At 37.5% G+C, this 24793-nt stretch overlaps 1 protein-coding gene across 3 annotated transcripts in view; it reads right to left on the bottom strand.

The window, feature by feature from the left end:
• The window catches only part of LOC117425618 (forkhead box protein J3), an 81646-nt gene that overhangs the window by 27647 nt on the left and 29206 nt on the right, over positions 1-24793 (bottom strand). For all 3 annotated transcript variants that reach the window (XR_009309146.1, XM_059002673.1, XM_059002672.1), the window contains exon 2: positions 19345-19789. Coding sequence is in view for 2 of the 3 variants with exons in the window: in XM_059002673.1 (XP_058858656.1) it covers positions 19345-19668 (324 nt within the window). In the remaining variant the exon portion in view is untranslated. The remainder of the gene's footprint in view (positions 1-19344; positions 19790-24793) is intronic.

Raw genomic sequence — 24793 nt, forward strand, 5'->3', positions numbered from 1 at the left:
TTGTTTGTTTTTTTTTTCTTAGAAAGAAAACCAGAGTTTCTAAATGATCATATTCATAAAATTACTCTCAACAGTAAGAATCTTGTTAGGGAAAATCTTCTAAAGCCAGCTACAAATGAAAGTTCAGGCTGAGCCAAACTTTGCAGGGTATCTGCAGTCTTTTATCATGCTCATCCAAAGGGAAGGGAAATGTTGCAGCAGGGTCAAGTGCCTAATCCTGTAGGAAGCTTTTGAGTCGGACTGTGTAAAAACAAGCCTGGTCTTATATCAAAGGCTGTGTGTTACATTTGAACAATTATTCCATTAGAATTCCATTCTATTTCAGTATTCCTATACAATTCCATAATATGTAAATGTAACACTGGCACTGTGCTCCAAATAACTGTGTGCTCTTTCGGCTTCTAAAATCATTTCCTTGTGAGAAGCATGCATTTATCATTTTCTTTGTTTGAACATTTTGACATAACATCCCTCTCCTGATCCATTTTTGGAATCAATGACGCAGGCTCACAGTCTGTCTGAATGGAAGTCTATGGGCATTTGTTAGGGACATCTATGCCACGAGGTGAAGAGATCCAGGGCTCCTGCTAGTCTAGATAGGTGCCCCCAGCATGGCTAGACTGACAAACTGAACATTCAGTGCAGCTGAGCCCATTCCCTACATACTGCAGCATGGTGACACTGGGAACCCTTTGAGCACATACAGACACAAAACCTCACTTTAGCTTTTTCACATCTAAATTAATTTGTCCTGTGAATCCAGATAAGATATTCGATTATTGACATAAGTGACAGACATGCAGTTCAGTGGGATATTTACTGTGCCTGCACCCACAAATACTGTTAAAGCATGTATTAATTCTTGTGGTTTGCCCAGAGAGCCAAAACTTCTGGCAGACGGTCATGCTAACTTGTGTTAACACATCCCTGTCTATCAGGTTTTTAAACTGGGCCTCTTTTCTCTAGCGCCAGGTAAACAAACCTAACCAACAGACACCATTACAGTCTACAGGGAAATCAGGCTGAGAGCCACACAGCTCCACATTACAGGTAGAACTGAGGACTAGGCAGCAATGAGTTAAAGTTGGAGGGCCATCAATAAAAGGGCTCACTGCCATGCTGCTTCATATTATACTCCACTTAGCTGCATGAAGAATTAGGATCCTAAGGCAATAGAAATGAGGACTCTCTACCATTCAGCACAACTGCTATCAGACAGCCTGGATAAAAACCCACTAAGATAAGCTGCTGGGATTTATTCTACCATCAGCCAAGTAATTCCACTCCAGTTCCACTTTAATTGACGTAGCTTGTGGGTTGTTTTTTTTTTTCCCAACATTGTACTTATAGTTCTGGCACAAATAGCGTGCACACGTGTTGATCAGGAGTCCAATAGGCAGGCTGCTCTCCTGTCCATGAGATAAATAAAAATGGAGAGTGGAGGTTGCTGGAACCCTCAATTTAACAAAGAAAGAGCAAGCAATTCCAAGGGTCTTTACAGCAGACTTTGTTTTATTTTTTTTATCATAAGTATTACAGAAACAAACAATCCTTATGATCAGACATTTACACCCCTGTAACCTTGGTCCTTTAATGACCTTCTTGTTGGCATTACCTTTGTTGATCTCCCCCTTGATTTACCTGACTTAACACCGGTAACCAGCCTATTCACTGCCTGTAAAACATCTGAGCCAATGTAATAGTTCAGTTAATTTAATGGCTCAGAGATTCAAGCTGAAATTAATGGATCTGTGAATGCCTGACAGATATATGGCAGCAAAATGCTTGTATAGCGAAGCCCAATGGGAATCACACAACAAAAGCTTGAATCATTGGGCAATGTTGGGCTCATTAACTATTGCAGTTGGCCCTCTGGAGTTTTACAACTGTTTTCAATTCCCCATTGCTTCGCTCACAGCACTACACAGTGAGGCACTGAGACACCATTGTGCAGAGACAGAAGTAAAATCAAGATACAAAAAGTTTAGCGATTAGCCTACTGGTTCCTTGAAGGGCCCAGGGATACCATCAGGAATCAGCTTTCTAAGAGTTGTGATACTAGTCAAATTACCTCACCTACTGTACAAGAGCCAGGACATTTCACTGGAGTATGGCTTAAATCATCAGCAATCTCGTATATAAAACTAATTTTTCTCATGATTGCTGCCATATGTTACATAACAGATGCAATCTGTTCCTTTAAAATAGGTACATTTGGAAAGGGGAGAGACAGAAGTAAAGAAACAGAAAATTCTCTAGTGCTTGGCAAAACATGCAGATTGTATTAGAATGGGTTTTCTACAGTTATTTATGAAAATGTTTTAAGAACATATAACATCTTTGTGCTAAGACTACCACAGCTTGGGTATCTGTATAAAGATGTGTGTGCCTTGTTATGAATCAACTGCGTACGTAGCTATCATAAATCTTAAATCCTCCGGCACTGAAAATATACAGCAGAAAGTAAAATCAGTTTGTCACGAAGATGCAGCATCCCCTTACTGGGTGAATCCTGGTAAATTAATTTGCATTATACGACCGACTCTCTGTGTCTCTATTCTGCAATTAAATTTGAAACGTATGCAAATAACATCCATCGAGACACAGCTGTGAACACAAAATTAGAGCTATCAGTGTCACCACAATAAATGGATCACTGTGTATGTTTTAAGTGACATACGTATGGATGGATGACACTCAATAGTTTGTGGTAAAAACTGGTCATGATCATGAAGCATCTCTAGATACCAGTAAAAATGTAGTTGTGACGTGCATTTAGATAGAGACGTGCAGGCACTGCCTTAAATCTTAAATCTTAAGTTTATGCAGATAACACCCAGCTGTCTGTCTCGAAAACCTGGTTATGTCTCTTTTGGGACCAATATAGTATCTTGTTTTACTGATATTAAGGGCTGGATATCTCAATTTCTTAATGTTGAATGCTGCACAAAAAAATAAGGTTTTGTTAGTGGGTTCATCAAACCAGCTAGATAAGCCTGAATCACTTGGCCCAGATTTCAGCAGACTATCTTCTGAACCAGAAATGAGAAATTTAGGTGTGGTCTTCAACCCTACTCTTATTTGAGAAACATATAAAAAAAAAGAATACAAAATCGTCTTTTTATCATTTGAGAAATATTGCTAAACTTATACCTATAATCTCTACATCTGATGCTGAAAGCATAGTACATGCCTTTGTATCCTCCAGAATTGATTATTGTAATGTGTTATTTTCTGGCATCCCAAAATGTTTATTGTCTCATTTGCAACTGGTTCAAAATGCTGCTGCTAGAATCAGGACTAAAACCAGAAAAAGGGAACATATCACCCTAGTGTTGGCTTCATTGCATTGGCTTCCTGTAAATTTTACAAGACTGTTGATTTTAAAAGACTGTTATTAACTTATAAGGCCCTAAATAACTTGGCACCAACCTATTTAGGTGAACTGCTTACCCCATATATCCCCAATCGTAACCTTATATCCCTGAATATGGGATTGCTGGTAATCCTTAAAATAAAGTATGTTAAATGGGGAGGAAGGGCTTTTTGTTAGAGCTTCCAAACCTTTGAATGAGCTACCAACACATGTGAGGGAAGCTGAGACTTATCTGTTTTTAAAACAAGAATAAAAACATATTTGTTTCAGCTGGCATTTTTATAATACATATATGTATGTATGTATATATCTGTTTTAGTTTTTATTGTTGTATCTGTTTGTATTTTATCTGCATTATATATATATTTTTTTAATTTAGTTACTGGTGGTTACATTATAGATTTCTTAAACTTTTTTTTATCTGACATGTTTGTTTGTTTTGTTTTTATAAATTTGACTATTTTTGTCCTGTAACGTGCTTTGAGATACACCTGTGTGAAGGGCGTATATAAATAAACTTTGATTTGACTTAAACTGCAGCGTAAGGTATCAGAAAAATGCTAAAATCATGCTAAAAAACAGGTAGCAAATTAAGAGTTTTGGGTAGCAAAATGCTGTCAACTATACGTTAACTTCGAGCCTTCAGTATAGGAAATAAGCCTAACATTCTAACAAATCCAGACCAGAATTTCAGCACAAAAGAAAAAGGGAATTAAATAAAAATGAATCATGGGCCCTGGAGTTTTTCCAGTCCCGTTATTGGTTCAAATGGCTATCAGAAAGTTCCGCCCCCGCCACCCTCACCCTTACTGAACTAACTTTGTTCACATCGGAAGCTACTTGAACACAGTTTAAATGAGCTGGCAGCTCTGCAGATGAATCATGGGTTCTATATGCCATAGAACAAATACAGTTGGTGCTAATTTTCATAGCTTCTTCTTTTCTCCACAGTTCAGAAAACCTCTTTATGCTTTTCCCCTCAGCAAAAATAAAATCTAAATTTTCAAAGTTGGGAAAAAAATTAATCAACTAAGGATGCATTCAGTTTCGAAACTGTCCACTCACAAACAAAAGTTTACCCTTTGACATAACAGCAAACAAAATACAAAAAAAATATTTAAATAATAAACAGACAATAGCAAAACAAAGTGTATTGTATTTGCTTACGCAAATACATTACAAGTGAAATGTATTTGCTTACGATTGTAAGTCTGCTAAGAAATAAATAATAATAATAATAATAATAATAATAATAATAAATAACAGAATGATTAAAGCCTGAGCATACTTCTCCACATCACCGGTAGTGGGACATGCCTTTGAAGACAGTATCTCAGTGTGTGGTCTGTATCATAGATAGGGCCAGAGGTTAAACAATGTGGCAGTGAAACAATACAGTGTACCAAATAGAAGGGTGGCAAATCAAAATGTACTGCCTCTAACACAGAAACTTTGTTTACATGATCGTATTCCCATCCTTATATTACACCATCATGGTCACCCTTAAGCAAATCATGTTTAGAAACCTTCAAATATGAAGTCACTACCTTACATGGTCTCAGATGTAAGGCTTTGAAAGTGCAGTAATTTGTCACACATGGATTCATATTTATTTTAAGATACCCATGATCTAACTTGACATAAAGAATCATAGAATACAGTTTTACACAGTTTAGCGCCAATAACTGAGTGAAAAAAAAAGTGTTCAAATAGTTTTGTCATTTTATCCAGCACACTGTCTCACCTGGCACAATTTTCCAGTCCCAAGTGGTGCTGGGTTGTACAGGTTTTACTGTAAATGTAGGATACAGCTGATATCAAGACAGTGTTACTGTACATTTAAAATAACAGAAAGCACTTAATAGCAGCATTCTTGTAAATTAATGTATCCCCTGGCCTCAGAAACATTTATTTGTCAGGTGTCGAGTAATTTGGGAGAGAATATTTTTGTAGGCCTATGCTCTACATACTGCACAACCCACACTGACACACACCAGGCATGTTTAGTTATGGCAGCCTGGGGGAGTTGTTTTTATCAATGTTAATATCTTATCTCCATCAATCCATCCATCCATCCATCCATCTTACATGGATAGTACCTTTGTGAAATCAAAAAGTCGTTTTCCGACTGTCAATCCAGATTAGCTCGAGCAATAAACTTCCTCACAAACTCAACATGCTGTCCCGTTTTCAAGACCCAGCCAACACCGATGCTCAAAAAACTTTCATTAGTCAACAAGAAAATGTAAACACGTCCAAGAACACCACATTTGACTTGGCTGTGGTAAAATCTTATCTAAATCTTACCGGTAATGAAAAAAGACAGCAGTGAGCAGACAGTAAACCTGGCACGGTGTGTGAAAGCCACTCTCTCTCTTTGCGTTGCTGTCTCCTAGCAACATTGCTGTAGGGGCGCTGCCTTTCTACAGAGGCCCTGATCAGACTGTGAAACTGGGGATCGGGATTGCAGCCCAATAAATCACTCTCACGGTTTATGATGTCACAGAAACCCTTGATGAAATATTTACATACATCCTCGTTGTCGAGAACAGGAGATAAAAAATAAAAAAGTGCATAAAATGTTTCTCTCTTTCTGCTTTGTGCAAATTAGCTTTTTGAGAGGGTTTTAATTGTTCTAGGGTACCCAGCTCATTCCAAAGGGATTTTACGAGGCTGAACTAGGCTTTTCCAAAAAATTACAATCAAGTAACAAAATGTCACAGCCTATTTATGACAATGTCACCGATTAAGAGGGTAAACGAGGGCAATTGTAGAGAACCCTAGGACAAAAGTATAGTAATGGTGCACAGCTCTAGGAAAGTGAAACTTGAATTAGATTTACAATATTAACTGGCATGAAGTAGGACTGATTGTGTTCAGCTACAATTGTGGCACATCATCTATCATGCTGTTCTGCTCAATGACTTTTATGGAGCTCTATCGCTTTATAGAGATGAAACCCATCCCAGTGGTTTAAAGTTACACTTTCTTTGTGCCATTTTGTGTACTAAAAACTCCATATTTTTTAACAATGTCCATTGTTTTCATATAAAAAAAAATTGTAGAATTATTTTTTATCAATGCAACTTGATAAAAAAAATCTTATTGAGATTCGCGCCCCAACAGGAAGCAAAGTAATAACTGTAGCGAATTTACCAAAAAAAAAATAAAGAAATAAACTAGTGCCATTGTATGCCTGAGCAAGCACACGTCTGGGAAATCACATGGCTGTGTAAAATACCCTCTCCACTGGGATTGTAGCGTCTGCTGAGGAGAAGAGTCATGAAAAGGTTGTTAATGGAGCGGGATGCATGCCACCTGAAGCTAGGGACCACCTGAATCAGGCAGGTCACACAAACAGCAGCCCCTCAAATATCAATCAAACAAGCCTGCAAGTATTCCCCAGGGCAGACGTGACTTCTCTACTGCACTGGAAGGAAGGTATACTGTAGCACATCTGTCAGAGTTCATTGTCTTTGCACCATTAGCAGCACTAACTGTAAACCAGTATAGTACACCTTCCCTCAACCTATTTGTATCAATCTGAAATGGTAAATTAACTATTACAAATTACATGTTCACCTTTTGATAAGGAAACAGCCCCAGATGGAGTATTAAGTATAAACAGCTATTTCAAGCAAAACTGTTTTAAAAAAAAATCAATGTGCAAATCCATGATAAAGTATGGTTAACACCAGGTATTTACAAACTAAATAAAAAAGAAAAAAAAAAAGTGCAATGATACTGTTCATCCATTCATCCAATTTAGACTCGGAAGCTGCTCTACAATTAGAAAAGGGCCTTTCCCGTCCTCAGCTTTTTTTTTTTTGTGGGGGGGGGGGCACTGATAACATCACGATATTATTTAACTTTATCAACTGACTTTTTATCTATATATAAAGTATACAAAGTGTTATTGTGAAAAACTTTTAGATTATGTGTCATAAAAAGGTCCATAGTAATTACATTACAATCAAATATTTCATGCAAAAGATCAATGTAAAATGCATTTTTCAAAAGGTAAGCATACTCATGCGGAAACACAAAGGCTTTTTGGTGGAAAAAACGCGACCACTAACACAGCACATAGACCATGTTTGGCACACAGAGAAGAGTGTTTCTACAAGGAGGTCATATAGCTTACACAACGCTTCATTGGGCATGTGCCGGTACATCTCAGAGTACATGCGGAAGTCAACTTTTTTGGCTCAGAAGAGGTGCTCGGGAAGAGTGATTTTGGACATTAGCAGTGTGGCATATGCCGATGTTTGGGAGCATACAGATTACATTCAGAACAGCAAGGTGGGATAGTTTATGCTTTATTTTTCATGTACTGCTGATGTACCCTTTAACTGTGATGATGAACAATAACCCGCCTCCGCTTAGCTCTCCGGTTCCCTTCCAGCGGGCTTGACAACAACATCCTTTACACACAGGGATTGAAAAGATGGGACGAGGCTGTTAGAGTACTTATTGATAAATGTTATTCTCCGATTTTGAATATATATTAAAACTAAAACTATGCAGGAACAACACTTGCAGACCACTGTGTTTTTTTGGATGCTTCTTCCCCTTGGATTAATTTTAATTTTAAAATTGCACAAACTGTGTGTAATTTTTTAACATGGAACGGTAATGTATTTTAAAAATTATAAATTTTACTATTTTTACCCTTATTTGAAATATTTCCTTCCTTTGTTATCGGATGCCTTTAGGTAGTCATTAACATATCTGCAGTTTGTAGAGACGAGTTTTTTATATAGTAGTAGAGGAGAAAGGTACTTCAATTTCTGAAACTACAAATTAATATGATCGTAAATGGTACAGTAGAACATTTGTTGAATAATTTTTTTGTAAATATAAACTGAGGTACAGTAGTCAGTCACATATCCAGAGTAAGGACCAGAGTAAGGGCGGATATGTAAAAAGTTGGATAAAAGAATCCTGGTTTAAATACCATTATACACAGCTATAACAATTACTATATTCACACAATTATTTTTTTTGAGATTCAGCTTTTATTAGGGAGCTCCCCTAAATCCCTTATTTAGAAAGATGCAGGGTTATTAATGCTTGTGACAGGGTAGCCATCTAACATGTGGATGCGTGCATTCGCTGCAGAGTGACAGGCAGGAGATCGAGACGGAGGTTGAAGTTGATACGCCCTGCAGGCGAACAGGATTTATTTACATATCAACACACTGAACGGCTCACGTGACTTTACCAGCCTAATCGCCCGGCTGTCGGCAGTTTTGACTTGCTTACTCACTCTTCAGTATCCAACCCTGGAATGTCAGCTTCTTTAACCCAGTTGGCTTTGGTTTTGCAGCAGCCCTGAGGTGAATAAATTGAATCTTTTTATACCCAACGCCCCGCTGGAACACACCTACCTGCTGGTAAGATTCCATACCTGGATAATCACACACAGCAGACAGGCTTTCCCAGGAGCGTCAGGTACTTCATTAATTAATTACAATAAATACACACTATTTACAATATACATTTACACAAAAAAAACCCTCTTCATACGCAGGGGCTCCTGCCCTGCCACGGTGCTGTATACACTTACATTAGTGTTGGGTAATTTACACAGTAGCAAAATGCATAGGTTTACGGAAAAAAAAAAAATTGTAAGCACAACTTGCTTTCGCTTTCCTGTAGCCCTTTTGCATTAGCGCTGTATACGTGGGTGACGTTGCTGAAGAGCTTGATCGTGGCGGATAAACGGTCAGGGCGGATATGTGACGGGCAGATACACAACAGATTACTGTATTTGTACATAGACTGTATTCCTTGCATTTTCTTTCTTCTATTTGCTTTAGAACACAAAAATGTCACAATCCTTTAAGATGACATATATACTTGCCCTGGGAAGCCCTAACCAGATGCTAATAAGTATCTTATTTACAATGGGGCCCCTACTGATCAGCAGTTTAACAGCACTGTGAAATCAGAGTCATAAAGGGGAAAGATTGAACATTAACTATTTCCTGCTGTAAGAGGGAACATATTTTGTATAATTGGATATTATTTATTTGTCTAAGAAATAACCCAACACCTATTTAAACAACAAAAACACAATTCCAAACAGACAAAAGCGTCACTTCATTTTCTACAAGATAAAAGGTATGATCACTCCTGACATCTTAATGTAAACCATTTAATTTCATACAGCAGATAGCTCTTAAATAAATGAAGAATACAGTGTAAATGCCTACTCATTTTGACCTATGTGCATCTATCTGTTTACACCACACTCAATCAAGAGACACCACATACTGTAGTAAACAGGGCTGTACAGAGACGACAAGTCATGCAATATTGTTTTTGGCATGATCATGTTCCTGTTTTTAGATTTCAATCTCTCAGCTTTGCTTCTTTATTCTTGCCCTATACCTTTTCTAGCCGGAGGGCTTAACAAAGCTGTGGGTGAATCGAGATACAGCCAGACCACCCAGTCAGCAGAAAAAAAGGAGGACATTTGGAACTGCCAAAAATAAACTGCGCACAAAGCCCATGCATGATGGAGCAACCATATAAATAGAACAGGAGCTGAGTAAATAATGCACTGGAAGTTGTTACAGTAGGCATGGGGAGTATACACCATTGCCAGTGGGATGAACCTAACTATGCTTAATGCAGGCTGAAACTAGCAGGTTTGTGAATCCTGTATCATCACAGTTTCACAGCTGCACTCAATACATTCAATAAGTGACAAACATCTCAAGATGCAGGATTTCATTCTATATACTTTAAATAAAAGTTTAAAATGCTGGTCCACATTCTGTGTAGAGCCTAACTTTCAAGATTCTTATTACATTAGAGTAGCTGTTATATACTTCATTCTAATACTGGACTTGGCTTTCACCAGTATAAAATTAGATAGTAGTGGTGGGGACCAACAAAGACATAGCTCGGCTACATCATCTGCAACTGAGCTTCCAGTGCTTTTCCTCTGCCAAGTAACGTGGATTTCCTATTGGCCCAGTGTTGATTGCTGAAATGTAATGCTGGCTCCAGGGATCGGCCAATTTGCAGCCTCCCTGGCGCATCAACACACAACGGCGGCGATGCTGGCTCCAGAGATCAACCAAAGTGCAGCCTCCCTAGCGCCTCAGCATGGCAATCGTCTGGAATGAGCTGGGTGGGGCACTTCACAGGGGTGAAAGATTATTTGGGTCAAACACTTTCGATGCATCACGATACTTTACAACACGATACACCTTGGTGTATCGTGATACAAGCTTGAAATGAATAGCTAATATCGCACATTTATTAAATGTAAATCATGAATGAAAACTTAGATAAAAATATTAATAATAATAATAATAATAATAATAATAATAATAATAATAATAGGCCAAAATAACAATGTATTCCATTGCTAGCAAGCAGGGACTACTGACACTGTACTAAAGACTTCAGAACAGGCTGCAGAAACGCTGCCTGGCCAATGATAGTTGAGACAGCAGTGATTCTGGCCAATGGGAGTGTAGAGGAGGCGGAGACAGCCTCCTCTTGTTTGTTGTGGACAGAGAGGAATCAGGAAGCGAGCAGTCTGTAAAAGCTCGCTGCTATGGCTAATTTTGTATTCAAATGCTATATATTTCTTTGTCTCCTTTTGTGAGAGAGCATTTTATTTCATATAAACAGATAGCTATATGTTTTTCTTGTTTGTTTTACCAGTTTTTAATGTATTACTCTCCTTTTAATGTGCCCTAATCATAACCCGGTGTAAATGACTATTATTTCATTTCTTTAAATAAATACACGAGGAAAGTCTGTCATTTGTGAGGCATGATAGGCTATAAGAATTGACATTTTTTGCAGAAAGAACGTTTCCTATAAAGCTATTTATTATAGATGACAAATCATATTGCATTTTTACATTTCTTACGAGTTTTATTTTATATTTGCTCACCTTTCAGTGCTCCCTAATAATGTTTTAATTAGGTTGAATAACCCTTAAACTTTTATTTGGTTGAATATGTTACTTTCTTTAAAGAAATGTGTTAATCCTGATAAAAATGACTTTTTAAATACTAATTTTATCATTAATTTTAATCTAATAATGAATTATTTCTAACCACATTTAAAAACAGTACAGTGTAAAATAGTATACAAAATAAAACTCAACCTTATCTTCAAAAATACAAATACTTAGTGATAAAATATATGGTATATTAATAATAATAATAATAATTCTTATAATAATCTATCGAGTTAAAGTATGATGCAAGCAAAAACGATGTACTTTGTAAAAATATTTAAATTGTTATTGATTAGACATCACAACTTATTGCTGAAAAACTTGATATTTAGATTTTTCTAAAGACACACATGAACAATGTTTGTACTTTAATAGTTATCAAACACATTGCTTAGTATTTTTTCCTCTCAGAAATGTGGTAAAGAGATTTGGTTAATTCAGCTAAAATGGATATCCCAGGAACTCTAGTTGACATACTGCTTTGTCTTTAAATTCAAAACTAGTGGTTTACTACTTTGTGGGAAATAAATATAATTTATTTTGAACTGAATCTGTGTCTATAGAATTGAAATTGTAATTATTTTCAAGTCTGTTAGTATCGCGATACGTATCGTGGCTTGTGTATCGTGATACGTATCGCATCGTGACCTTGGTGTATCATCTCGCCCCTAGTGTAAGCCAAAGGGTAATATGGTAATTTAACATGAGACTCTACTGCAATTTACCATCCAACACACTCACTCTCCAAAACACCTTCTAGACTAACACCACTAAATCCCAACTCAAAGGCCCATGTTAAAGGTGCACTCCACTTCTGAATTAACAATAAAGAAATAGTGAACAATACTGTTCTAATAGTAAAACAAATTATTTATTTTGCACTAGGGATAGGCCGGTATAAAATCTCCACGGTACAATAAACGTCAATAAAAAAATAAAAAATACCATGGTAACCTTAATATCACGGAATACAGTACATCATGCATAAAATGAAGGCTTACTAAAAATGGAGAAATACATCTGTAAATTACTGTAATTCACAAAAATTTGCAGTGTAGCTTAACAGGAATGGTATCAAAACTGTAATTTATCTGAACCTCACAAACGACATGCTAAGTCACTCCTAAACATTTTCAATTTAACATGTCTGTGTTTGTCTGCAACATGGCACATTGTGCAAGTCCTTAAATATCTGAGACCAAAACATTTGGCGAATCAGAAACAAAAGACCATTTTCATTCCAGGAATGTTGGCGTCGTTCTTTACTGGTAGTTCTTGGGATTACTTCAAAATTTGTCCAGTACTTAAGCTACATGGTGTGCATTTTTCACTTTGTTTCATCACACCTTTAATTATTGCATTTGTGGTACTTCAATCATTATTCATGTCTGCGCACTATACCAGGACAGAGAAAAGAAAAACAGGTGTGTAACAGGCAGAAATGCTGATGCACTCACTAGAAGCGACTAACAGACTGCTAGACTGGGACAAAGCTGTCTCTATGTCAGTTTCGAGCACAGAGAAAACATACATGGACATAAAATAAATGCAACATTAAAAACATTGAAAAATATCCATGGTGAATCAAATGGTTTAAATTATAAATATTTTTTAGTAGTAAAATCTGGCTTCTGCAACCTTGCCTCACACAGGTGAACGAGGCTGCACTAAGGGAGTATGCATATTATTATTATTATTACATTAGCAAGTAGTCTTGGGACTTGGTCAACATGTGCTCTGAGACTTGGTTTAAAATGTATTTATGTGTTGCAAGAGGATCTGCAGAATGGATTGAAGCCCCTAAGCTGTTTGAGTTCTGCAATCACAGTTCTTAAAAATGGGTGCCTGGGGCCTCTATGAATATTCTACCAAATAGAAGTTCAAACCTTTGATCTATGTTTAGGCTGCTTTTTTTGCAATGTGATTAAACAAGCCATACTATACTTTTGGTGGGGGTGGGGGGGGGGGGGCGGACAACTGAATACATCTCAAACCCCACATGGTGGTCAAAGTAAGTGGTACGTGTGCCTGTGTAAGAATTCATTTCAATCTGCCAACAATTTAAATGGTGTATGCATCGTCAAGAAGTTAACATTGCTAACCAAACTTTCCTTAATTAAAATCAGCTATATATTTTTGGTTTTCCTTTGGTTTTGTTTAGACAGGCAGTTCCCACAACAAGCATGCATAGTGTCTAGATTAAGCATGTAAAGAAGTAATTTTGATGGTGTATGCATGGTTAATTTGTTGCTGGCAGCATACAATATGTTCTATTGATTTCTATTACTGCTCATATACAGTATTATTCAAAAAGTGTATGGTATTTCAGCAGTGTAACCCAGCACACATATTAGGCAATAAATGTCATTCTCTTGTCAGACTGCAAGGTCATAGCTAATCACAACGTAGTCTGGATGTCATGTGATTTCTTCTGCTCAACCAGAATCTTTGTGTTTTACAGCTGGTTGTGAGTGTGGATAAAGAGGCAAAAGAGAAATTGTGACGATGCAAAAATAAAATGGCCCAAGAAACTTCATGAGTATATGTGTTTTAAGGTATGGCAAGATTGACAAAAAATAACCAAATGCATGATATGGAACCAGCTGTGATAACAGACACAAACTGTTAGGCAACAAAGTACATCTGAAACAGATCATTAAGACATAGTGTATGTGATTAAAACAGAATATCCTGAAATCCTATCAATATTCAAGGGTCAAGAAAGAACATGCTAGTATGGAATTACAAAGCTGCAAAGGTTTGGTTGATTTTAACATCACATCAAAGCAATAATCTGAAGTGTTCTGGGCAGCGACCTGCACGTTAGAGGCAATGCAACAAATCTACTGTCGCTGAACAGAGACCTGCATGTTACAGAGGCAATGCAACTAATCTACTGTCACTGCACAGCGACCTGCATGTTACAGAGGCAATGCAACTAATCTACTGTCACTGCACAGCGACCTGCACGTTAGAGGCCATGCAACTAATCTACCGGCACTGCACAGCGACCTGCACATTACAGAGGCCATGCAACTAATCTACCGTCACTGCACAGCCACCTGCACATTACAGAGGCCATGCAACTAATCTACCGTCACTGCACAGCCACCTGCACATTACAGAGGCCATGCAACTAATCTACCGTCACTGCACAGCGACCTGCTGTTAGTCTGAATTAATTTCATAATGTCTGTATTTATTTTTTGTTGTTTTATGAATGACTATGAAATCGCTTTGGTGCCCTTGGGTTGGATTTATGTTTTGCCTTTTTGACCACTAGAACTGCCTTGGTGCCCCTGAATTTTCACGCCCAACGAAGGCAACATTGCCTTGCCCTTCATGACCTCAACTTCATGCCCTGCTAATCTACTGTCACTGCACAGCGACCTGCACGTTAGAGGTAATGCAACTAATCTACCGTCACTGCACCTGCACATTACAGAGGCAATGCAACTAATCTACCGTCACTGCGGACCAACCTCTCTGTCCTCTGAACACTGAGGCAGGGGGAGTGACCTGTTCGATATCTTTTGTGTTTCCTTAGGAGCTTCTGAAAATTATAATGTTGGAGAAGCTATGCTCTGCTGCAGGAAAGAGGCAGCCATGGATCTTTGTGCTTCACAGCAGGCTTTGTACAACTATTACAAATTAACTAGTTCAATTCTTTGACAAAGGTTTCAATAAGACGTCTTTATCAATGTTTTCAGCAGGCTTTGTGTATTTGTAAAATTAATAGTTTCTGCTTCCATCTTGTTTACTAGCCCCTCAGTTATCAGTTTGTGTTGGTAATGGCATTATCCATGGCCTAAGCATTACGTTGAACATAAAAAACATTGCACTTCTGCTATACATCAGCTACAAAATTACACAGTACAAAAGACAGAAGGCAAAAGCGCTAGTCGTACTCAATTATATATTTTCAAGACATGATGGATACTGGAAATGTATTTTAAGTGAGGTTGTAATGTTTTTTAAAATATTGTTTTACCATTAACAAGCTCTATTTTTGGATATTTCTTTTGGATTTTTTATTTTCAGAAAACAAAACAAAAAAAAAACACATCCCCGGTACCATAAGGGGTATGTCATATCAGATAAAATGGTTTGTAAACAAAATGGAAATGGGCACAAGGTGGCAGTGAAAGGTTAAACACAAAGTGGCAGTGAAAGGGTTCATTTCTATTCATTTATTAAATCTAACCGTATTTTATCACAAAGGTTAAAGAATATTTCATAATATAGTATGTATAATGCTCCCATTGCTTCTATTCTCATGGTCGTAAGGGGGCAAGAACACACTTTCTTCTTCAATGTTGAGTAAATTCACGGTAGCATAACCATTACAGAATACTTCTAACACTGGAAACCTTTTCATTCCTAATGCAGAATTCATGCCCAAGATCTTATCTTCATGTAAATGTATGAGGTGGCCAGTAAGAAACAATATTGTGCAACTTCATTACAGTCAATGCATTATTTTAAATGAGCTAAAGTCTGTTAATTGGGATTTGTGAAACTTTGCTAGACTGTGGTTAAAGAAACAACAGTTGCATGAATATTAAACTGTATTTAAATACTTCAAAATAAACGTAACCCCTGGGATAAGGGGTCTCTAGTAATTGATTATCACAGAATATTCAACTGACACATATATCACATTTAGATTAATTGCCATTTTAATTTACCTATCCAATACTTCCCTGGTGGTATAATGAAAGCACTGCCCTGTTTTAAACCAGCCTCTAATGTCCTTCACCTTGGCTGCTCATCACGCAGGTAAGTTCCTCCATCAGATTGACTGGGCCACAGCAAGCTCTCTCAGTGTGTCACAGGTGGCCAAACTAGGCTCTTCCAGTCCTGGTCTTTGTTCTAACCCTGTTGTAAATTGTGCCAATTAAACCTCCACCTAGACCGTGAGGTAGTTAATTATACCATGTTACCCATTAAACCTGGACTGGAATAGCCCTCCAGGATTGGACATCTGCAGTATGTATTTCAAACTCATACGGTCATATCGATCTGCTGCTGATGGAAACCAACAGGATCGATTTCAAACTGCTTTCAACATAATCCCAGTGGAAAATGGAAATAGTGCATTAGTCTCACTATCCTGCAGGCTTGATAAGAATTAAGAACAAACAAGGACAGAAATGTAAACTTTTTTGATAACCCATACTGGAAGTTTAATTAACTACAAGTGGGTTGCCAGTTTCACCAAAACCAGCTATAGCCGTTACTTCGATCCCAGCCCCATGCAGTCATGGCCTGTAAGAATAAAAAAACTAAAAAAATAAAAACTAAAAATGGAAGTTCACTCCACTACCTGAAACCACCTTGGTGCTTGTGGCCATGCTAGCTCTCCCCCCCCTCCTCTCCACGGCAATTAAATGAAACATCTTCCATACCTTTTGAACTTCAAAACACTAATCACACTAATCAAATCACCAATTTAGTTTTTTTCAAAATTAGTAAACCAAATAACTGTTAACACTAGCACTTCTGTATGGTCCAGTGTACGTGTAAAAAACAATTAAATAAAATGATCACTGTAGAAAAAACAATATAATGCAAACCTATGGATAGTGCGGCTCATGAACATTGCAGTTTTTAACTCGTCATAGAACTGAATACTAATCAGTGAAGCACAATCTTTCATCATTATTTAGAAGTATAAATACTACAGTAAACATAAATAAAAATCACAATACTCCATTTATTTCCCTTTTAAAAAACGACCATTTCAGAAATATCATCATCTCAAGTGTTTTGAAACTGGTAAAAGTGTAAATCAAAATATTGAGTCGATAAATATATTAAAATGTATAATATAGTAATTGAATAAGATACCATGTGCATTTTCTTTTTTGTCAGTTGAGTATTCACCATGTGATTTTACTCATGTGTCTCTGCTGAAACTCAACAAGGCGTCTGCACCAACGAAGAAAAAAATGCAATGTCTCAGTAAAAGACAGAGCTAAAAAACTCTATGTTTTGCTGTTATCCATTGATCATGTATGAGTCAATACCATTAAAAGATCATATTGCCATTCATGAACACGTAGAGAACAAGAAAGCAAATAGACGGCAGCAATGGCAAAGCACTGCATTCTTCTATGCTGAAAAATAAGGCACGCTACTGCGCTCAGAAGGGGCTTTCCCGAAGTAAGTAAGACAAATTAATTGCATGTTTAATTATTGTTTTGTTTATTTCTTTCCATGCTACCTGCCTTAAATAAAAGCTATTATTAGCAATATTAAACCATGGCCGTTTCTTAATTAAATTATATTATCTGACAATGAAAAAACAAGCTCAATTTTTTCTAGCTATACATTCCTAGTTGGTCGCTTTACTGTGTAAAGGATGTAGTCACTAAACTACACACTGTTTGTTTCATAAAGACATTGTGTCTGGAGACACACCTCTTGTTAAATTTGGCAACTAACAAGGTAGAATTAGCAAAGAATTAGCAAAGGATTACTCACACATGACATTGTTGACTGTTCCTAAACCATTTCATATTTTTTATTGTTATTATAATGCCAGCAATAGGATAAACATGTATTTTCCCCCATCATCTGTAGACTGTACTGCAGTGTCAGTGGAAGACTGTAAATATGATTCTCACAGCAGTGCTGGACATTTGTTTTCTGAACTGTTGTAATATAATTCTTGTTTATTTTAATGCCAGCAATGAGCCACATGATGTCTATAAATGACAGGTCAGACATGTCTTCAGGTGCTTTACTTACTATTACAGCAACAAGAGTTTTATTAAACTTTTTATAAAAAAAAAAATACAACATTATATTTATGTTCAAATGCCATGTTTAATTCTTAATACGTTGATAAAAAGTGGGGAGAAAAAACATAATTGGCCATTTTTGGAAAATGGAATTTGCTATTCCCAGAAATGGAAAATCAGTAGGCCTATGGTTACAATTGAAGGCAGTGCAGACGCCAGTGTTTTATACAATACTATAAAGCAATTATATGCAGGCCACCAGTTAAGCAGGCAGTCTACTGACAGGGCTGCACTTATGATAAGATCACAGACAGGCTTCATAAAAGGTAAATATTCGCATCATAAAAATTAGGCTATATATTTATATAAATCAGAGGATGATTCAAAATCAGAGGCAGAGCCTCAATAAATGTCTTGATGGAATTGGAATTTTGTTTAAAAATTGTATAATGCAACAAAATATATATATATATATATATATATATATATATATATATATATATATATATATATATATATATATATATATATATAGGTCAGCTCACCGCTACCACCCCCGCGCTGACTCAGGAGCGGCGAAGATGAGCACACGCTTTCCTCTGAAGCGTGTGCCGTCAGCCGACCACTTTTTTTCACACTGCAGATTCACCATGCAGCCACCCAGAGCTACACCGTCGGAGGACAACGCAGCTCTGGGCAGCTTGCAGGCAAGCCCGCAGGCGCCCAGCCAGACTACAGGGGCCGCTGGTGCGCGGTGAGCCAAGAACACCCTGGCCGACCTAACCCTCCCTCCACCCGGGGGAGTGGGTTTAGTCCTTATTTATAGTGTTTCTTACCTGAAAGATCATTTAAGCTGTTGATAAAGCATCAGCTTCCTGTAATGCACAACACAGTTCCTTCAGAGCACAGTGCCCAACCAAAAGAACAATGGAAATCCACCAACATGTTCCAAGCGTAGTAAAATTAAACTTGTGCAAGCTGTTCCCAACATATGGCCTTTATCACAACCAAGGCCAGAACCCATTCACAATTCCGATATCCTGACCGTCGAGAACTTAAAAATAAAAAGTGCGATGTACATAAATTTCACAGTGATATTTAAATTTTTGACATAATGAACGAAATCCCAAACACAGTGTAAGTGATAATGTAGAGGAAGAATGAAATGCCCAAGCCAGCTTCAACAATGGTCCATTTAAATGCAAGTGAATACAGTAGGATACCCATCTTACCTTCCAACCACTGCCAGCCTCTCTGTAATAAGGGAAATTATCACAGATCCACTGATAAATCTCGCTCAGAGTCATTTTCTTCTTTGGAGAGCTGTTGATAGCAAATGTGATGAGGCTGGCGTAGCTATACGGGGGCTTGCCGTCCTTGTGCTGCTGGACCTCCTCCTGGTCCAGAGTGGTGTTGGGGTCCAGCAAAGCGTTCTTCTTGGCCATGCCCGGCCCGTGGGCATTCTGTGTGGCGTCTGCCTTCTGGATGGCCGCGCGCATGGTGAGCTGTGGCAGCCAGTCCATGGAGGTGAGGCTGCTCTCCAGCTCTGACGTCATTGTGGGGCCGAGGAGGGCTTGCGAACCTGCAGCTGAAGATGAAAACAAGGGCTGGGCTCTTGGCTGGTTCCCTCGCTTGACAGTGTGGCCTTTGCTCCTGCTCCGTTAGTCTGACTGGAGTCTGAAATTCAATGTGAAAAAAAGAGAGTTAAAATCCTGAAATACTGAACATTGTGTTAGTTTACAAAGCAGTATTGTGGAGTGAACTAATGCTCTGGTCTCTCACATCAGAGGGGAATTCCTGGTTCTGAATCTACTTAATGTCATTGGGTAAAGACAAAAGTTATCCACGAATCAAAATCAACTTGACTAAGGCGAGGGGTGCCCTCCCCCCTTCCTCAAAGAAGTCAGAATTAATAATTCTTTGTATTCTGAAGAGGGGTTCCTATAGGACAAAAGAATAATCTAAAGCCCTGTTAATAAAATACACTCTAGATACTATATATAGGATGACGAATGTCTGTGTATGTAGATAATACATCAGCAGGAGTGGAAGAAGTGAACAAGTTGTGAGTGCAGACATAACTCACACAGACATTCACAGTACTATAAAGCTATTATATACAGCTTCATTGTTAATATACAAGTAAAAACAAACAAAAAAAAGATCAATTTGTTTTCTAATCATTACCAAGCTTTATTTAGTCCATTGGAAAGAGGGAAAGGGTTGCTAAAGAGAATACCGTTAAGTGGCTGAGGGAGGAGGCTGATTGTGATGTCATCATTTTAAATTAACTTTGTAGTACAATGGAATTCAAAAAGATGCTTCAGGTATGATTTGTTTTAAAGCAGGTGACGTCATCCGTGCCACTTTGTTTTTACCTTGCTGTATTCTTGCTGAAAGTAGCACGGATTACATCTTTAATAGGGTTTCTCTGTGATGCGTCATGGAATACATAATGCGAAACATGCGCTTTGATTGGCTGAAAGACCCTGAGCAGTGTATAATGTATATGATTGGGAGAGTCGAGATTTCCTTTAACCTGATTGGTAAACATGAGGTCCCTAATCTTTGGTGAAGGACCTTGAATGTTATTGTTAAAACTAGGTTTAATCTGTTCCAAATCAATCCACCAGATAATACGTAAATATAATATTTATTTACATATTTGACCTTTTTCTGCTTGATTAAAATATTTTTTAAATAGCTGTTAGCTGTCAGCACCAGCACAGTAACCACAACACATCGCAACTAGTCTCTGGTTTGAATGACATGTATAAATCAAACAACTGGATGCAGACTGATTAATTTCAGCAACTTTATTTTCAGCATATCATCATAACACAGGTAAGGCTTTGAACACACGTTATGAACACAAGAACAAGCTACTGAACAAACGGCACGATCAGCATTAACAGGGTACGGGATACCTAAACTGAAGAGCAGCTCCATGTAAGTAGAAGATTATTGTTATTTTTTTTAATACCAAGTTATTATTTAGGCTACTGCAAACACCCACAACACCACCCACTGCTGGGATAGTGAAGCCTTCATATGGAATTCTGAGCAGACATTACTCGCGGAATACTGAGGAAGACTCTTTTTTTACCAAACGGGAAAGCCCTCTTCTTTAGGTTCCATTGCTTAAATATAAAACGTTAAATGGCAAGGAATTACACCCCAACTCTGGTACTCAACTCTGGCCCTCGAGATCTATTCCAGTCCTGGTCTTTATTCCAACCAGGTCCCAAATTATTTAATTGCCTCTTAACGGCTTCAATTAACTACATTAGAATCTGCTTGGAGTAAGACCCTGGACTGGACTTGATCGAGGGCCAGAGTTGAGTACCACTGGTCTAACCCCTACTTGCACACTGCACAAAGACTTCATAGGCATGTCACACAACTCCAGTGTTTTTGTATTAATCAGCACAAACTCACCACTGACAGACAGTCTGATTGGGGTCTGCACAGGAAGTCAGCAGTGACGTGCTTCTACATGTTTTAAAAGCATTGAGGCTCAGCTTTAAGTTTGGGAATGTGCCACAGAAAATAGGATGAATGATTTCTGTTGTCCAAAAGATGCATGTGGTTGCCCTGATTCCTCCAGGTACAGTCATTTATTAAATCAGTATAAATAAATACAGAGAATGAATTTCACTTTATTCTAGTGTGGTCCACTTTCTCACACCCTCTCCTGTGTGTTCACTCCAGACCACTCTTAATTACAATGCAAGGAGTAACTACAGAGATTGATTTACAACTGCCAGCCAATTGGGCAATAAATAAAGAAATAAATGAAGAAATAAATACAGTTGGTTTCATAGAAAATGTCCACTGTAAGCGTCAGTAATTATAATTATTATTATTATTATTATTATTATTATTATTATTATTATTATTATTATTATTTTTTTTTTTTTTTAAAGTATGCTTTAACTGCATTTGCATGATTTCTTTAAAATGTCTTCAATGAAAAAGACACCAGCTGCTGGAAAACATCGGAAATATTTCTGCTAAAGATCGCTCTGTCCAGTACAAGAAGGGGACATTTCATGTTTATTTATGTTTTTATTTTATTTCATAATTCACTAAAGGTGAAATATGCAATTTTTTACAGTAAAAAAACACTGCTCTAGTCATGACACAATACAAATTTGCATACAAGTTTATTCTTTTGTGTTTTGCAACATTGTACCAGCCGTTGTTATATAAGAAACAATGGTACACTGGAATCATAGGAGGATTTTTTTTTTTTTTTTTTGGAAAGCCTATATTTAAACATATATTTGATTTATTATGTAAACATCGACTTATGAGATTTTTTTAATATAGCTCTCTTTCACCGCTCATGGGATATCTCTTCTCAGCTTTACCATGCATTTAGATGTTCTGTAACAAATAATGGTGTATTTAAGACATAGGGAGAGACAATTCCAGCAACAGAGGGCATCGGCTCAGAAATTTTAATACAAGATTTGTGAGCAGCATCTTTGACCTGGTTTCTGATCAAGAAATTATAATGAAGTACCGCTTATAAAAAGATGCTACAATCTGGGATATATAAGAAATGTAGAAACAAGTATTTTACTGTATTTTTTTTTATGTATTTGCTGATTGACAACGAGACTACTAAAACCAATAAAATAAAAATCTATATTAATTGTGAAAGGATACCGTTGGGGCACATGATGTTACCAACAGGAAAGGAGACTCGAAGACAAGGAAGCCGTAGTGAAGCGCTATTGCACACGTTAATTAAACAAAGAGAACAGCACAGGGGCCAAAATAAAGACTTTACACAAAAACCACAAAAAGGAATGAATATACAAAGACTTACTAAGGCCAGGCTGAGCCTCTCTCCTTCAAACATCTCCTTAAATATACATGCGGCCACTTCCCAATTAGCACTCGAGCACTCCACCTGTGTATTCTGGCAGGGAGGGTTTCAACCCCCTCCTTGCCAACCCTATATTCCAACACAAACACATTTTACAGTTAGGGCTTTTGTCCTGCCACAGTTCTACACAGAGTCATTTAACCGATGTGACACTCAACTTTGTTTTTAACAGAAGGTTTAGGTTAGGGCAGGGGAGAGCCGCCGGGTCTTCTGGTTTTTCTTCCACCCGAGTTCTCAATTACTTAACTGAACCAATTATTTTCTTAATTGGTCAACAATAATTTTTTTTCAGGTCTTTAGCCATTGATGATTTAAAGATACCCAGAAAACCTGCAGGGTTGGCCATTCCTGGATTAGGGTATGCAGGCTAAGTGTTTGCGTATGCCATCTAGTACTAGCACCAGCAGCCACGGTTCTCCCTACTGAGGGCAGTCACAATCAATCGGTTAAGTGTTGTCATAACTTTTGATTTATGTTACCATATTAATTAGGGACCGTCTACATGTAGCAAAGTGTGATGAGTGCCTGAAAATGCCGTCAGCTTAGCGCTGAGACTGCCGACGCTTTTTCATTGTACAAAGAAATTCGGTTTCGGTTCGGTTTGCAATTTTATGCAAATGTCGGTTTCAGTTTAGAAATCATAATCATTGCATCCCTAATCAAAAGGTCATTGTTTTAATGAATAAAACAGAATTAGATTTTCTTTAAAAATACTTTTGCTGACTTCTTTCAACAGCCTAGGGAAGTTTAATGATTATTAAACTATTTTATTCATAAAAATATACTTACATTTAAGCAAAAGCGGTTTGGGTTTGCGTTGGAATGTGAACTTTTTTGTGGTTTGCGGTTCAAAAAAAAAAAAAAAAAAAATGTAATTCTGGTCAGGCTCATGTCTGAATTTGAAATCACCAAAAGCGTTTTCTATCCTTTCAGCGTACTTGTCTGTAACCCTTTCCCAAATAACGTATTAGAAGGTCAATGTATTTTCTGCACCAAAGCAGGGGGCGATTAGGGAGGAGTCAGCTGACTAAGCAGTGTTCTCTGTTTGTTTTGCTGCTTGTTTGATTATTATTATTATTATTATTTATTTCTTAGCAGACGCCCTTATCCAGGGCGACTTACAATTGTTACAAGATATAACATTATTTTTACATATAATTACCCATTTATACAGTTGGGTTTTTACTGGAGCAATCTAGGTAAAAGTACCTTGCTCAAGGGTACAGCAGCAGTGTCCCCCACAAGGGATTGAACCCACGACTCTCCGGTCAGAAGTCCAGAGCCCTAACCACACTGCTGCTCCACACTCGCAACATACTTTTATCAAATCTGCTTGGTGATATTAAAAATGCTTGTGGACGAGGTGAAACAAAAGATAGCGCAGGGTTTATATCATGGATAATAGACTGAGAGGTAAATCAGAAGTGTGGAATTATTTTGGAATCATAGCGAATGGAAATAATGAACATGTGACTGGATTTGTTGCTTGTAAAACATGTCATTATGTTTTTGTGTACGACAGCCACAAAACTGGTAGACCATCTCTGTGAAAGCACAGGTGGAGCTCCCTTTCAACTGGTTGCAACTGGAAGAGACAGGCATTGTATAGTAAAGTAAGTAGAGATAGTCAATATGTTACTATGTTAATTTAATGTTAATATAACCAGACCGCTAGACGAGCCACCACGCTGTATCGCCTACTGTATAAACTCAATCTGTGGAGAACGGTAGATATCTGTGAAAAATCCTCTTTATTCCATTTGATTGTCAAAATAACTACTGTC

Source organism: Acipenser ruthenus, chromosome 27 (assembly GCF_902713425.1).
Source record: "Acipenser ruthenus chromosome 27, fAciRut3.2 maternal haplotype, whole genome shotgun sequence".
Classification (NCBI taxonomy): domain Eukaryota; kingdom Metazoa; phylum Chordata; class Actinopteri; order Acipenseriformes; family Acipenseridae; genus Acipenser; species Acipenser ruthenus.